Here is a 16215-nt window from a genome sequence, read left to right on the forward strand (position 1 = left end):
TTTTTAATTTAATTTTTCCTTAATTCTTAGACTTTTAAAACTTCCTGTAATTCCTTATTAGATTTACTGTTTCAAGTGCTTATTTAAAAGGCACCTTAGCTGCAGAAGCAAATCAATATTTACAGTGCATTAGTGCCACAGAGAATTTGAAGCCTTGTGATTAGAGTTCATTGCTGTTTTATCCACTCTTCAAAGAAACCACAGACTTCAAACGGTATCAGCCATCATCCTGGAATCAGTGACATTGCATCGGTCCCATGCGTACTTCATCTTGTGGTTTAATTATTAAGTTCCTTTCCTTTGATTTTCCTTTTAATTTTTCAAAGTACATCCTCTTCAAATATATAAATTCAGGTAAATGAGAAGATTGTAACCAACAGTATATTGGTAGAAAAACCTGTTCAGTATATTCTTTTCTGTTGTTGTTTTAATGGAGAGTATCAAAACCGAGTTAGAATGGTCTCTCAGAATAGAACTGGAGACAGGAATGCAGGAGATTATATTTACAACTTGTGGTTAATATAGTGTGAATAAGATTCAATTTGTGGATTAATACCTGGAGCGGTGTTGACCATTGCCAAGCAGCATACACTAGAGCTAGCTCCATGTGCTTGTCCCATTCCAGCAATAAAAAAAAAATAATTACCATATGTTTAAATTTCTAGTTTAACTGAGAAATTCATAGATCCAACACACCTGAATTATTGTCTTTTATAATTCACTTTTGTGAAGTTTGGTTAGTAATACAAATCACTTTTTCTTATGTGTGGAACCATTTTGATAAGGAGAGACCAGAATTGATCACGTTGTATCTTTGTATTGACAAAATACTACTTTTTTTTTTTTTTTTTTTTTTGGAAAGATTTGGAGAAGTGTTCAATAGATGTCTGAAAATACCTCAATAACTAACCTTACTAAAATGAAATGGGTCATATTAAAGGTGTCTCATCAGCGAATAGATTTTGAAGAGAAATTTCTCATGTTAATGTTTTCTCTGGAGCATTTTAATATTTGGGAATTCCATTGCAGAATTAACTTTCTATATTGTGAAAAGTCTCTGTTACTTAGCATGGTGCAAAGTGTCAGGTTTTCACTGCAAAGCAAAAGGCAACGCAGTGATAATTGCTCGCTTGCCTCCAGAAGTGCTAACTTGAGTTCCAGTTTCTTCCTTTCTTTCTTTGTTGGCAATTTGGCTTCTCTTCTTACAGAAGTTCACCCAAATGAACTTTTGTTTTGTCAAGTAATTTGAAGAAAGGGTGTAAAAATACAAGAACATTTTGCTATCACTGTGCTTATATATAGATGTATGAGCATAAGGAGCAAGTGAACTTGTTTTTGAAAATTGCAATTCTCTGTTGTGGGGTGGGTAGCTAAGGCAAACAGGATAATATGCATGGGCTGCTGCTTGGAACAAATAGAGAATGGTATTTTTCTTAAGTGGCACTACATACTACAGAGCCACTTTCTTGCCCAGGCTAATCTATTAAATGCGAGTGTATGTTCATGGCTAAGCCAGCAGCACAGGCACCGCTGTTAATGGGTCACTTCATTATGCGTTGTGGGGCTGTGACTGGGACTGCAGCTGCGCCACCTTTGTTACAGAGATCTCTTGTGATTTGATAGTGTACTTTTATTATGTTTGCCATCTAGGGGGAAATGAGAGGCTTTACTTTCAGCTGCTTCATGAAACTTGAAGTAGTTGAAGACAAGGCAATCGAAGAACCCTCTATTATGAGTTTATGAGTATATACTGAGTAATCAAAATCGAAGTAGGGTTAACTCAGACCATAAAGACTTCTGTGTAATTAAAGTGTTCTTTCCTGAAATATTCTTTTAATTACTTCTAGTTCTGTTATACACACATATATAAATATGTACATTTGTACATATTTATAAAAGAAAACATTTTATTTTCTAGAAATTAACTCTTGTGAATATTTTTGTTATGAAAATAATAATAAAAAAAGAATTTTCAAAGGAAAGAGAAATAGTACAACGATTGTGGGAACAACATTAATTAATTCTCTGATATTCTTGTTTATCAGAATGGACATGAAATAGAATGACTGTTTTGGTGTTTCTTCATGTAACACCTGTGCCTATGTCAGCAGCACGAGTCCTCGTTGTTTAAAAAAAAAATCTCACACATTTTCTTTGTGTAGCATGACTTACTGTATTTGTCAATGTCTTTATAATGCCACACAAAATAAGATTCTATATTTATTCATAGCATTTACAAGAAGATATTGTAAAACTTAAGACCAGTCACTTATCAAACTCCTGCCATTGTGTTTTCGTGCTGGTATTGAGAGACATGCACCTTCAGCTTCCTTGGGAACTGTTTCATCAAATCATTAAAACATAGTCCTGGTTTTCATTCTCAGCTGTTGCCCAGTGTGCCTTTCCCATTGACTCTGCTGCTTACGTGCCATAGCTTTCACCTTTTCCACTTTGCATTCGAGGTTCCCAGTGCAGCAGTAAAGAGAAATAAAACTGATAAATCACATCCCCTCCGTTCTGATGCTGAGTGGGAGAGTGCTAAGAGGTCGCAAATGCAGGCAATGGAACTTCTGTTTGGGCAAGGAGAAGATAGATGTCTGGATATTTGTTGTAGGATAATAAATGAAATTGGAAAAAATTAAGTTGTATTTCAAGAGAAAGTACCTTTAATGTGCCATCAAAGTTTCCAGAATGGATTTGACCTCTGCGTATATTAAAAAAACTATCTCTTTCCAATCAGTCTACCTGCCTGCTGCATCGTTTATTACTAATGAAATATTTTTCTCCTGTCAGTCATGCCAGCTGGAAGGCTAAGGGAATCAGGGTAAATCAGCACAGATCTTGTTTCAGCTGTCAGAAAGAGGCAAAGGAAGAATGCAGAATAGAAAACAGCCACTTCCATAAGTTTTGAGAAGGAAATGGAGAGTATATTTTAGAAGGCGAGGAGGCTGCCTTTTGCAGCAAAGAAGCTGTTGCGCAGCTTCTTGCAAGCATGTTGTGCTGGCAGTGCCCGTGCTGCAGCCCTGGCAGTGGGGTGGGGGATGCATTGTCCTAGCCCACCCCTTAATTGTCACCAGGCTGTTGAATTTAGGCCTTTGGCTACTTGCTCTTTAAAATACCTGTAAGTCACCTTAGCCTCTTAGTTGTTCAAGCTTACATAGTTTTTTATTTTACACTACAACCGACAATAGCGATGCTGTGTTTGTACTTGTAAAGCTGACGAGCTGTGCTAGGTTCAAAGAGTTTGGTTTGGCCTTCATTTTCTCCTTGTGCAGCCAAGCAGCAAGGCTGTGGTTTTGAGGAAACAGACCTTGTCCTTGAGGAGCTATGCTGAGGTCAGTAACTCTCATTACTCTGTGAAACCACATTTGGTCAAAACCACCCATCCAGAGCTTGAAAAAATATTTTTCTTATGCGAAAAACATTTTAAATCTAGTCAGTGTTTATTTACTTTCTGTTTTATTCTTCAGATATGCCTCTTCATGTCCGACGTAGTAGTGACCCTGCACTGATTGGCCTCTCAACCTCTGTAAGTGATACAAATTTTTCTTCAGAAGAGCCTTCACGGAAAAACCCTACAAGGTGGTCCACAACAGCAGGCTTTCTCAAGCAGAACACCCCTGGCATAGCCAGTGCTCATGAGAGAAAGGTATATTTCTTTCCTCCTCTTTATCCAATAAATAAGAAATGTGCATGAATCTTGAATTGTTGTTTTGTCCTTCTCTCACCTCCTCCTGGTTTAAACCTGTGTTTTCTGACCTTGTCCACCAAACCCCATCATCAGCAGAGTAGCATTTGAGTTGCACACGTGTCCTGCCCTCAGGAGACTCTCAGTGATGCCCACAGCAGGGGCTCTAAAAACTTGATTTTGCCATTAACTGTAGTTGAAGCTCTGATTATTCATTACTCTGCAAAGCAGGGCCTTAATGCCGTCACATGTTTTCTTTGAATGTAAATAGGTCATGTCTATAATGATTTTACTGATCTCCATAGAAGTCGTAATGTCAATGAATAATCTGCATGCCTACAGCTGGCCTGGTCTGTCTTTATGACACAGCATTACTAGTTTTTCCTTTCTGAGTCACTAGTCAAATAATACAAAACACAAATTGCAAATACTGTCTCTCCCTGATAACATTCTTAAAACTAAAGCAGTGAAATGTAGAGTGAGTGGTTTTTCTGTCATTTTTTTCAATATGATTTCAGTATCTCTACATGGATTGCATTTTCAGCTAGAGAAATCAGCAGAAAGCTCTCTTCTCAGTGCATTATTGAAAAAAAATGGAAGAAATATTCCCTTTTGTACAGCCCCCGATATTGCCCATAATTGTGATGGTAACTTGCAGACAAACTCAAAAGGTAAACCGTATGTATATTTTCCAATAGAAATGAGTAATTTTTAAAGAAAGTTGCAATTTCAGTTACCATTCTGACTGCACAGCACAAAATCCTGTTGGAAAATATGCAGTTTATTATAGCTATTTTATTTTTTTTTTCAATATTATTATTAATTCTGTGTAGTATAAATGCAAACTAAGACTCTGCAGCCAGGACTCCCACACCCCAAATAAAGATATCTTTACATGCTGCAAATGAACTGAACTATCTTTGGTGGGCTTCTGGTTATTTCAAAAACATCTGTAAAAGCACAGTGGTCATAGGTATTGAGGTCCACATTCTTACAGAGGTGTCAGTTTAACATGGTATTGTTAGGTCTCTGCTTGATCGGGATTTGAGGTAGGTAATGGCATATTTTCTGTCACTCGTACTGGTGTTCCACAGAAGTGCTTGTTGTTTTGAAAAATATCTTTTATACTATTCTGATTTGGAGAAGAAAAACGATAATCTAATCCATTTGGAGTGTTAACATTTTCAGTTAATTTTTCTGAAATCATAATGAGACTGCACTTCATTACTCCACAAGCATAGATATGGAGGGCCATACATAGCATAATCAGATTTCTTTGAGTGTCTGGAGTTAGCAGAAATTGGAGAGAATTGAACAGCAGCTAATCTTTCACACTAGTCTTCTTGCATCATTAGTTGTTCAGCATGTACTTACTCTTGATTTTTGTGAAAATATTTCATGTCTACTGGAGCATGGTGACCAAACTGGAAAGGAATGCATGTGATCTCATGTAGTGATGGGAAGCAAGACACAAGAGAACATTAAATCAAGAAGATCAGAAAGAACTAGTGTAACTTAGTACAATAGATATACAATAGATACTGATAATTTCTTCTACCTTTTTTACACACTCATCGATCCTTTGAATAGAGCAGATCACTGAGTGCACTATTTTTAATAGATAAGATGCAGTAAACAACTGGAATTAAATAATAATTGCTTGTGCATCATATGTTATGAATTAATCCCAAGTTCATTTGTGCTAGACTGTTTTTTTCTGTTTTCAGCATCTTGATTTTGTCATGCGAGTCAAGATTTTGTAGTGAATGCCGTTTCTCTTAGGAATGGATATTAAGAATTCTCCTTTCCTTTCCCAGTATTAGTAACAATTTCATTTGTAGTATTATTCTAAAAGGTGCATTTTTGAAGTTTCTGTCGCCAATCATTTACCAAAGTACTAACACTGATTTTTTACAAATGTATTTTGGTTATTTGAACTATAACAAGTCCACACTACTTTTCTTATCTTCGGTTGTTTTCTTCAGCTACTCAGATAACAAAAAGAGATGGCTGTGCTTTGTTCCAGGCTGTTTCGTTGATTATAGATGACACAGACATTTGAAGCAAAGCAATGAGAACAATCTTAATTTTCTGCTCAGTGCATTGGGCTTGAGCACCCATATATCTTTCGTGGGCGGTTGGCACTACGTAATGTTTACACTGCAGTTCTCTCTCTTGACAGCACAAGAACATATGTTCTTGGGCTGAGATTTGCAGCACAGTTGTAGATTAGCAACTTTGCCCCAGCAGTATCTTGCAGAAACAAGAAAAGGGTTTCTGGGAGAGTTGCCAAAAGCTTCATCCACCTACTGACTCTAAGAAGTGACATTACTTTCAGCCCGTCACCTCTAAAGAGAAATAATTGACAGGTAGAAACCCTGTCCAATTTTGGGAGGAATTAGAAGAGGGAAACTGTGTGTATCTGGCAGAAGGGATTTATTTCTTGGCAAAGAGAGAAGACTCCTTATTGGTGTTTGTTTCATTTTGGGTAAGAAGAATTTGGAATGTCAGGAAAATGGGCATCTGCCCAAGTTGAGATGAAATGAAGGGGTGGGAGTGCTGCCATGCACCGAAGGCTGTGAGGAGCCAGGCCATATGCCAGTAGTTCTGGGCAAACAGAAAGGGAAAAGGGCACTGGAGAAGAGGAAAAATGTGGGATGTTTCAAGGATCCTGTTGAAGAAACTGTAGTGCTACCTGTAGTTATTAGGGTAGATGAAGCAGGACATCAGGCTCTCCTGTGTCCTTAGGGAAAGAAGAGAATGACCAGAGAGGGACAGAGTTTGGTTTGGAGGGGTCTGAGTAGGTCCTGCAAAGAGTTGAATGTTGTTGAACTTGAGAGGCATTTCTACTACAGTAAGTAGGAAGTTTTGGTATGAAACCCTGGCAGTAAACTGGACATGTTCTCTCATCCATTTCTCATATTATCTTATTGTAAAGAAACATATTTATTGTCGGATATCACAATACACTCTGTGTTTCCTTAGAATTGGAATCTTGGTCATTTCTGGTTTCTGTGTTGTTCACCTGTAAGAGCAACTTGAAACCAGACATTCTGTGTCCCAAAATACTTATTTGGAGAATTATCATTGTTATTGATTATTTAAAAGTTATTGTAGTGTTGCTAACTGTACTCAGCTAAGTAATTCTTGATCTCATTCTTCTGTAGCCTTCCCATGAGTTGTCTCAACCAAATGATTAGGTGTTCTCATCTGTGCCAGTATTCACAAAATTGGCTCATGAGTATCAGCAGCGGCTTTAGTAGGTTAATTAACTTCTCGGGAGTTTTTTAAAACTGAATATTAAAATCACTTTCAGATACTTTTTTGTGTGTGAGAGACATATCTGTGTTACCTAGTGACTCACGGCTTGACTTAATCCCGTCTCTTGCTTCCTTGAGCCGTTCTAATGAAACAAGAAGAAATCTCTTAGTAAAAATTTCTTCTTAAAGGTCTGCAGTATTACCTGATTTTCAGGCTGTAATTTTGTTCGAATTGTGTTGAACTGCACAGCTGAACAGATTGTATGCAGCTGAAGCATATCATGTGTGCTTTTTTTCCACTGCAGTAAAATGTTTTTTGAGATTGTTGTTTTCTGAATAACTGTTAATTTGAATCACATTCTTAATAATTCAGTACCAAAGCCTATTGACTTAACTAGCTGCACTTAAGAGGTGTGAGCTGCATTAATAAAAATCACGTTTCTTTTCCCTTAGATGTTTGTGTTACTGTATTGGAAGAATATACATGCAACAACCAGATCTATTGTGTCTTGTAACAACTGTGAATTAATTATCCCATATATTGTCAGTGTGGTTTTTTTAAATTTGCATCTCCTTTTGTGGTGAGGAATTGCATATGATTACAAATTAGTTGTCTGCTTCGATCCTACTTCTCTGAAAGACGCAAGGCTTATCTAGTTAACTTGCCTTGCTTAATGCAGGGCTATACCATGGCTAACTGGCTTATGAAAAATTTCCCACTGTGACTCCTCTGAATTTGATTCATATATTGTTGCATCAGAGATAACAGCATTGGTACAGCAGAAAGAAGTGAAAATGTACAGTAAGAAGGGGAGCTCAAGAGAGAGTAATGAGAGAGAAAAATGATTGTGCACGGGGTTCTGTGCCTCTCTTGCTCCTGGGTTGACCCACCTGGAGCAAAGCAAATGGCACACAACTTGCTCGGCGGGGTGGATCAGCAACAGCAAACACATAGCTGAGTGTACTTGGCACATCTTTTTTTAAACTTTTTTTTCTTCTCTTTTTGCCTTTGCTATTTAGTCAGCAGCCAGGTTTTTTTGCTTGTTTGTTTTTAAATGAGTTTGCCCACATATGTATTTTGAGGTTGAAAATAGCCATGCTTTGTAGGAATAATTATTTTTAGGATGCGCTTTCTTCCTACTTGGAAACCTCATCTTTTTGGGCTCTGTAAACTGCAGAGGAAGAATTTGAAACCGTATGGGAGTTATCTAAGTCTCATCTAGTGTCAAATCCCTTACCTGTAAAGCATTGTGTTTCCCACTATCTATTCTTGCAGGTATTTTTGCTGTTCCTATGGGTTGAGACTGATGAGTACAAATTTTCAGATTGTTGGATTGTAGATTTTTTTATTTATGTGAAAGATGCAATGCTTTCTAATCATCTTTGGAAAGAGAATAAAAAAAAATATTTCTCTAATGAAGTATGTCTGGATAGGAGAAAAGCATGCATGCATTATATGAAAAACTTCAACAATAATGGTATGTCAGCATCAAAATCAGATTTAAAGTGAAAATTAGTTTCATTTAGCTTTGAGTCTTTTTAAACACAGCTTAGTGAAGTTTGCTTTATCACTGTCACCAAAGACATGGTATTTCAATAGATTTTAGCTGTAATTCAAAGGATTGAAGAGCCCTGTATTAGAACTGTGTGTATTGGTGTCATTTTATGGCCAGGGAGTCTGAATTGCAGAGCGTAAATCGATTAAATTGACTAGGGAAGACTGTGGACTAAAAGACTGGGCATCGTTCTGGAAACGAGACTGAAGTGCTGCTCATGCTTCTTGGGAATCTTCGTCTCTGGTTCGCACTCCTGCAGAAAGGAGGTAGCATGTTCCGATGAACAATGTTGGTAAAGTGCTGTAATACAACAGAATCAGCTAAGGAGAAGTACAGGATAAATGCAAAAAGCCTGGCATCTCTGTCATAGGTTTTAAAACTCTGCATAATGAATGCAGCTTTCTGCTTTCAAAAGAAAAATGCAATGTTTTAAACAGAAGTTCTGAAGGATTCAATAGCCATGAATATTTCTTCATCCAGGTTTATTTGAGCAGGGCTTTTCTCTTTTCAGTGAGACAGTCATGATTTTTGTCATTTCAGATGTGATTTCACATAAACTGAGATGAAGGGAGAATGAGAGTCAGTTATCCACAGATGATGAAATAGTGTGTTTCGATGTGGAAAAAGTTGTTATAGGAGAGAGATTAATGGAAATTCAAAAAACAAAAGTTACATGCATCATTTTTCTTTGTGATAGTAACTTGCTGCTGGCAGCTTGTCAAGTGATGATGAAATAGTTCAGAGGAATTGTACCCAAACAGAGTGCAACAAAAATAAACATACTATGTGTTATTTTTGTCCTCAGTAATGTGTAAAATTTATGACTTTCACAGAATCACGGAACAGCTGAGGTTGGAAGGTACTTCGGGACATCATCTAGTTTAACCTTCCTGGTCAAAGCAGGGTCAACTAGAGCAGGTTACTCAGGTCTGTGTCCAGTCGGGTTTTGAGTATACGCATCTCCAAGGATGGAGGCTGCACCACCTCTCTGGGCAACCTCTTCCAGTGTTTGATCACCCTTATAGTAAGAAAGTTGTTTCTTATGTTTTGATAGAATTACTTGTATTTATGTACCAATTGCCTCTTGTGCTTTCACTAGATATCATGAAGAGTCTGACTTTCTTTAGCAGAGAAGCTAGTGATATTTTAGTGCATTAAAAATTAAAATCTCTATGAAAGAACTCAAAATTCCCAACTTTCAAAATGTGAAAACAAATACAGTATTTCTTATCATCAGCAGCAGGTTGGAATGACACAAAGTGAAAAATCCTTGCCTGGTGCACAGAGAAGTAACAGCCAATGTGGATCACTTGATGCTGTGCTATTCTGTTTGCTGAGTACTATGTGCACGGAGAGGATTCAACTGTTTGCAGCCAAAAGTCAGTCATGTCCAGATGTGTTAAGAAGCAGGGAAAAAGCCAACAGCAAAACCAACAAATCCAAAGTGAAGGTGTGATTTTTCTCCATCTCTTTTGTTGTTTTACCTCTTTTTGCTCCGAGTCATCCATTTGTGGAAGCCGTCTATCAAATTTCCTCTCTGTTCCCCAAAAGAGACAAGATGATTAGTGCAAGATACTAGAGAGTTCTGAGAGCTGGTGAGTTTTTTCCACTTCTGCTCTGAGGCTGAGCAAGTCTGCAGATCACTCTCAATCTTTGCTCTTCATCAGTAGCATAGGATGAATGTGTATTTTTCTCCCAGTGCTGTGCTATCCCATCTCCCTTTCTGTGTGGTGGGTGAGCAATGTCTGGGTGAACAATGTCTGGACCATAGGTGAGGGGACACGGTGCTGCATCACGAGCTGGGAGTGCCATGGAGGACCTGGATGAACGAGTCACTGGTGATGAAGGAGTGGTGGAACGTGCACAGGTTGTTTGTCTTTTCACTTCACTAAATGCAGTGTACAGCACCTCTCTCTGAGAGACAATGAAAGCTATACTGAAAACAGAAAGCTCCCAAGTACATGGTATATGGTAGTTGAAGTTGTAACAAATGGCTGACTTTTCTTTTGCCATTCATCTAAGTGAATGTGTACTTTGCAAATTCCCATGTTTAAATGTTCATCTCTATTTCTTTTAATTTATGTTCTTGCAGCTCTCCCTGGGTTTGAGGGTGAAACAGTCTGGGCTTGAAAGAGTAGCTTGATGAAAGATTGAATAAGTTTAAAAAGAGAAAAAAAAGTTGGATGTTCAGGTTTAGTGATTTTTTTTTTTTTAAGTTTAGAAACACACATATGTTTTCGTTGGCAATAGTTGGAACTGGGTTTTGACCTGCTTTCATCTAATTAGTCGTAACCCACAGCCATGCATTTACAGTATACACTTGTGGTTCAAGAGTTTCTGCAGATTCATATATTTGTCTGTCTTGTTTTCATATTATCAAGGTTGTGTATTGGTGCAAAGCAGGTTTGGATTTTGGCTGAATGTGTAGCTAGCAAGAAAAAGAAGTTTAAAGTACAATCCAGGTTGCAGGCTGTGCTTCCCTACAGTGTTCTGGCATGAGTCTGTGTGGTTTAAGCAGTGATTATTTCAGCCTTTTTTGCTGCATTCATTGTATTTTTAAATGAACCTAGGTCATGTTGCAATGAATACTAATCACACAAGAAGAAAAGGAAAGACAACCAGGCAAAGTAGTCTCAGAATAAAATTCAGACCCAAAGTGGAACTAATCTATACAAAGGAGTAGTATGTCTGGGGAGGAGATGGTAAGCTTTAATTAGCAGGGAAATTCAGTTCCAGTAAATACAGGATTTCAAACCACGAACGCCTAGTCACCTTTTGGGCTGTTATGACTAAGTTTGGGGCTGAAACAGATGTCACTTAGCCTGGTTTTGTTTCACAGCCTGACAGAAAGGGGATGATCATTCTGTGCTACCACCCAGTTTTATTGTCTTCTTATAAAAGAGCTCTTCAGCTCCTGCATACAGATATCCAACTTAAGAGCGTTGCCTGCACATGAAATAGAAGAAATCTGGACAAAAGCTAAAATCGTTAAGATGGAGAATGATGGGAAGCTGTTCAGTGTGAGAAAGGCTTGTAAATTAATATACAAGCAAACCAAATAGAGAGGATGCCTGTGAGACTCCAGGGAGCCTAAGGTGGTGGTGTTGGTGTAAACTTAGATAAAAGAGAAGCACTGCTACAGCCACCCGTCTGGTACCTATTTGGGCCTTTCCCTGCAGATCACAGGAGGGATTCTGGGCAAGGTCTGAAATGAATTTGCAAGTCGGATGAGGTGACGGGTGGTTTGGTGGGAGCCTTGCAGAGTCCCCTGCCAGGATTGCTAAATATGGAGGAGGCCAGTGGTGTGGATAAGGGCTGGCAGAGGGGAGGAGCGGCTGGCTGGCAGCATGCAAAGGCATAGCTGCTTACCATGGGTTTGGGGCATTGCCTTCGTGTTTCTGACCTTAAATCACTGCTCTTCTCCATGCTCGTCAATGTAATGAAGAAAGAGGGGAGAAAAAAAGTTTTCCTTAACTCCTCAAATATATTTAATATTAACGTTCTATTTGTTAAGTTCTATCTTCAGAGCATACATTTGAAATTACTTCACTATCAGTTTTTTTCCCCTCCTGCAATTTAATTTCTTGGCTGTCCCAAGGAATCAAAGGTTTATTTAAAATAAACAACCAACTTTACAAATGCTATTTCATCTAAATCCAAATTGACATAAATTTTGATACAAAAGCAAATACCTCGTGAAAATGGCAGGATGGTGCATAATTATATTATTGCATTTAAACAGATAGCCATATAGATTCATATATAGCTGGGTATATGTAGAAACTCTGTAGAGGCCTTTTAAGTGGCACAGCAAAAGAGAACATTTCACTTTAGTGAAAAATTGTAGAAGGGGAAACTGGTTTCTAAGTATAATGTGTAGAGGAATCAGAACTATAGCTTCACAACATTTTAAATTAACTGGTTCATTTATTTTTCTTTAAAATGAAACTATGGAAAGCCATGCCTTTTTAGTTAAGAAGCTTACAGAAATAAAATCCAGCTTCTGAATTATAATCACAGAATATCAACTGCTGTATGTTATTTGGGTTGGTTTGCATTATCTTCCTTGATGTTTTACTGTGAGAGTGAATGGAAGAAGCAGCTTCTTTCCTGTCTCACAGTCGGAGAAATAACAATATACACTGCCTGGTAATTTCTGTCTTTGCACGTATACGTGCAGAGATCATGACATTTTTGATTTTTCCGTTGTAAACAAGAGAGATCAACAGAATGTTTTGGATAGGCAGTCTCATGTTTTTTAGTTTACTCTTAATTTAGCCCATATTCTTTGGCACAAAATATTTACATATAACACCGCATAGACAGAGAACTGTCCGTTTATAATGGCCCCTAGTTATTGCTTTTTTTTAAGGTCAGGCCTTGCTTGTCAATCAAAGGATAACGTGGAATATATGAATTGGAATTGGAAATTTCTGAGCGTAAGGTGATAGACCTTAAGCAGAACACTGGCTTTTCAATTGCCTTTCTCCTCGTTGGCATCTAATGAGCTATCATCGATGCTTAATACATTCATTCCATTCACGGAGCTATAGAGAGGGTCATTTCTGAAGATGAGTCTTTCTGAAAACATCAGAATGACTACAGAGTGGTCATTCTTCTCATCTATTTTCATCATAAATAGGTCATGCAAGTTCTTTATTAGACTATTAGATTTGCATCTTCTGCATCCTAAGTTTTTACCAGTTGCTGGAAATGACCCATGTTCTGGGTCAGAGCTGAGAGGAGGCACAAAGCTGCGCTATTCTTTAATGTGGGAGTCCTCTTTTACTTTACGCCTTGGAGAATGGCCTAAGATCAAAGGTTCCTCAGGCTGGGTGACCAGAACTGGTTCCTTCTTATATGCGGTGGATGGCTGGGCTGTATCTGGATTATTGTAGCTCCTGGGGTCGTCTTCTTCAATACAACTCAAAAAAAGCAAGCTTTGAAATTAAACTGTAGAATGATAAAGTAAACTGAATCTACGGAGAGGAAAAGGAAGGTTGCCCAAGCAGTAGTGTCAGATTCTTAAGACATATGGATATTTATAAAGAGTGACTGGTACAATTAGTTTCTAGGTAAACTGTTGAAATTTGGTACAATTTGTTGTTAAAAGCTGCTGATGAATAGAGGGAACAGTTCCAAATCTGACCTCAATCTAAGAAGATTTTTTTTTTTTTAAAAAGGAATTTCTGTTAGTTCAGTATGTCTATTGGGTTAATTAATTTCCCATATATAATGTATTTTCCCTATAAAATAGACTTTATTTGTGCAGCCTTCTTTTTTTTGAGAAATGGGGATCCAGTTGGTCTTATCCCTCATTTATTTATCTGAAGTCCAGTTAAAAAAATAAAACACAAAAACCCAACCAAACAGAAAACTCCAGGAATCTTTTTACTAGTCCTTCAGACAGCATGAAAAATGGGTATATGTGTATATTACTGCATTTATAAACAGATGTTTGCATCAGACAGAGAAGTATTTACATAAACTATATGAATGTTTTGTTAATTACAGCTTTTAGCATCCTGTCTGAGAGTGACACGAAGCTGTTCAGGGTCTAACATGGACATAGTGGCGCATAAAAAGAAAGAAGAGCAGCCTTTGTAGTGATTCAACAAGAGTAAATACACTTGTAGACATGAATTTGCCCAAAGTCTGTCAAATGAAGTTACAACCTCAAAAGATTAAATGAAGTCTCATCTCTCACCAACATGGACAAATCTTACCTCAATCTAAGGCCATCACAAGGAATCAAACCCAAGCAAGTGAGAAGCCTTTCCCAAAGTGCACAGTGTACAAGAAAAAAGAATGGATAGCAAAAAAAAGTCAGTGCCCAAAGTGGTCTCTCTTAGTGAAGATCCTAAATGAGAGGTGGGCAATTTGCTGTAGAAATAATTAAAGTGAAAACTTGGTTTACAATTTTGGTTCTCCTTCTAGAGTATTATGTTGAAGAGGTCTTCAATCTGTTCTACTCCTGTTGTACTGCTATCTAGTATTTAAAAAAAAAAACATGCCAAAATTTGCCACACTTTACATTAGCCTTACAGGAGGTCAAAACAAAGGAAAAAACCAACTTCTTCACTATTTGGAAAGGGGCCTACTGGCAGATGAGATGACAGATGAGTGGAGCTGTTAGCGTACTGTGTGGAGGACGTTCTGGTTGGGTTAGTGGTGTTGGGAGTCTGTAGGGGCACAACTGCGGGTTAAAATTACGGGTGAGTTTATGCACTGACAGCCAGTAATTGAAGTACACAGATCATGCTAATGCATCGTTTCATCTACAAGCTGCAGAGTCTTTGATGATGAGCTTGTTACATATTGCAAATCATCTGAAATTAAAAGTATAGCAGAATTACTGCATTTTTCCTGTCCCTTTTCACCCAACCCTCCAGCAAAGCTCCGCAGGGGCACCATGCTGAACTAAATCTTAAGGTGTTAGATTATGCGTCCTCATTAAAAACACCGCAAAATGCTGCTGTTAAGTGTAGTGGTAATATCGTGACTTGGCAGTTTTAGTGTTATATTCATCAATTTCCATTTCAAACATGATAAAGCTGACATGGTCCATGGTCCCCAAAGATGTTTGGGAAAGAAACTTTTTTTTTAAAAATTAAAGCATTTAATTGTAACTGATGATGCGTGTCAGCCCCGGACCCAGGAGGGCTTACAGCTGCAGCTCCAGAAGAAATGAGAATTCCTTGCATGACCCTGATGGCTTCTGTACCATGAAATCTTTTGCTTTATGGTATTGAAGTTAAAAGTGACACACACCTTTTCCAGTCAGGTGTTGGGAGCATGTGTGCTAATGCTAGATCATGCTGAATAGAAGTGAAGCTTCTGGGGTTAACATTTGCATATTTAAAAAAAAATAATTTTTAAATAACAAACAACATTGTAGCTGGTTCAGTAAATCTCAATGTCTAAGCTGCAGCTATGTGTTTTTCATCTTCACCTCTATAGTTTATCACAACTGCTATCTTTGAATTAGATCTGTCAGTAGCAGTAATGGAGATCCCTGCATAGATGGGGTTCCAGGTAGCCAGCAGCATCTTAGGGTTTTGGTGTGTAGCTGTCTGCGAGAAGGACTGCGTGTGGCAGTGTTAAAAGCACCGATCTCTCTGCTCCTGGTCTAGCTTAGTGCTTGCTCTAGTGCTGTCACCAGTGGGGTATAGGGATATCTGTTTGCTAAAAAGCAATGACAAAGAAAGGAGTGGAGGACTTGTCTATGGCCAGTTGTTTTTCTAATGTTTCACTGTTTGGCTAACACCAACATGACGCCATGTGTGATTGCAACACTTTTAAGGTATTTTATTCTACTCTGATAATAGCACTGAGAAACACAAGAAGTTACAAGGAACCACGTCTCTCTACCATTGCAGCTTTTACTTCTGCTGTCAGAAAAATTGCTGAGTGACTTTGATGCCTTCTGTGTAAAATGAACTGGTATAGGGCTTAGCAGGAGGAAGGAAATCTTCTAAAGAAGTGGGCTACAGCAGAAATATTTCAGTAGATAGGATGAATATACTCTTCTGGTCAGCACAGATAGTGTTAGGAGTAAACTCTTTGCAGAATACTTGACATTAGTATAGATGCACCAAAAAGAGGCCTAATTGAACTCTTTTAGCTTAGATAATGTCACTTACGTTGTGTGCTGTGGCGTTTAAGACTTCTACAGCATGAAGTTCCAATATAAACTCTAAGCAATAAGACT

The 16215-nt window shown here is 38.0% G+C and overlaps 1 protein-coding gene across 8 annotated transcripts in view; it reads left to right on the plus strand.

The window, feature by feature from the left end:
- PARD3 (par-3 family cell polarity regulator) overlaps positions 1-16215 on the plus strand; it is a 458445-nt gene that overhangs the window by 182571 nt on the left and 259659 nt on the right. For all 8 annotated transcript variants that reach the window (XM_059818399.1, XM_059818402.1, XM_059818398.1 and 5 more), the window contains exon 4: positions 3471-3649. In XM_059818399.1, the coding sequence (XP_059674382.1) occupies positions 3471-3649 (179 nt within the window). The remainder of the gene's footprint in view (positions 1-3470; positions 3650-16215) is intronic.

This window comes from Gavia stellata, chromosome 6 (assembly GCF_030936135.1).
Source record: "Gavia stellata isolate bGavSte3 chromosome 6, bGavSte3.hap2, whole genome shotgun sequence".
Classification (NCBI taxonomy): Eukaryota; Metazoa; Chordata; class Aves; order Gaviiformes; family Gaviidae; genus Gavia; species Gavia stellata.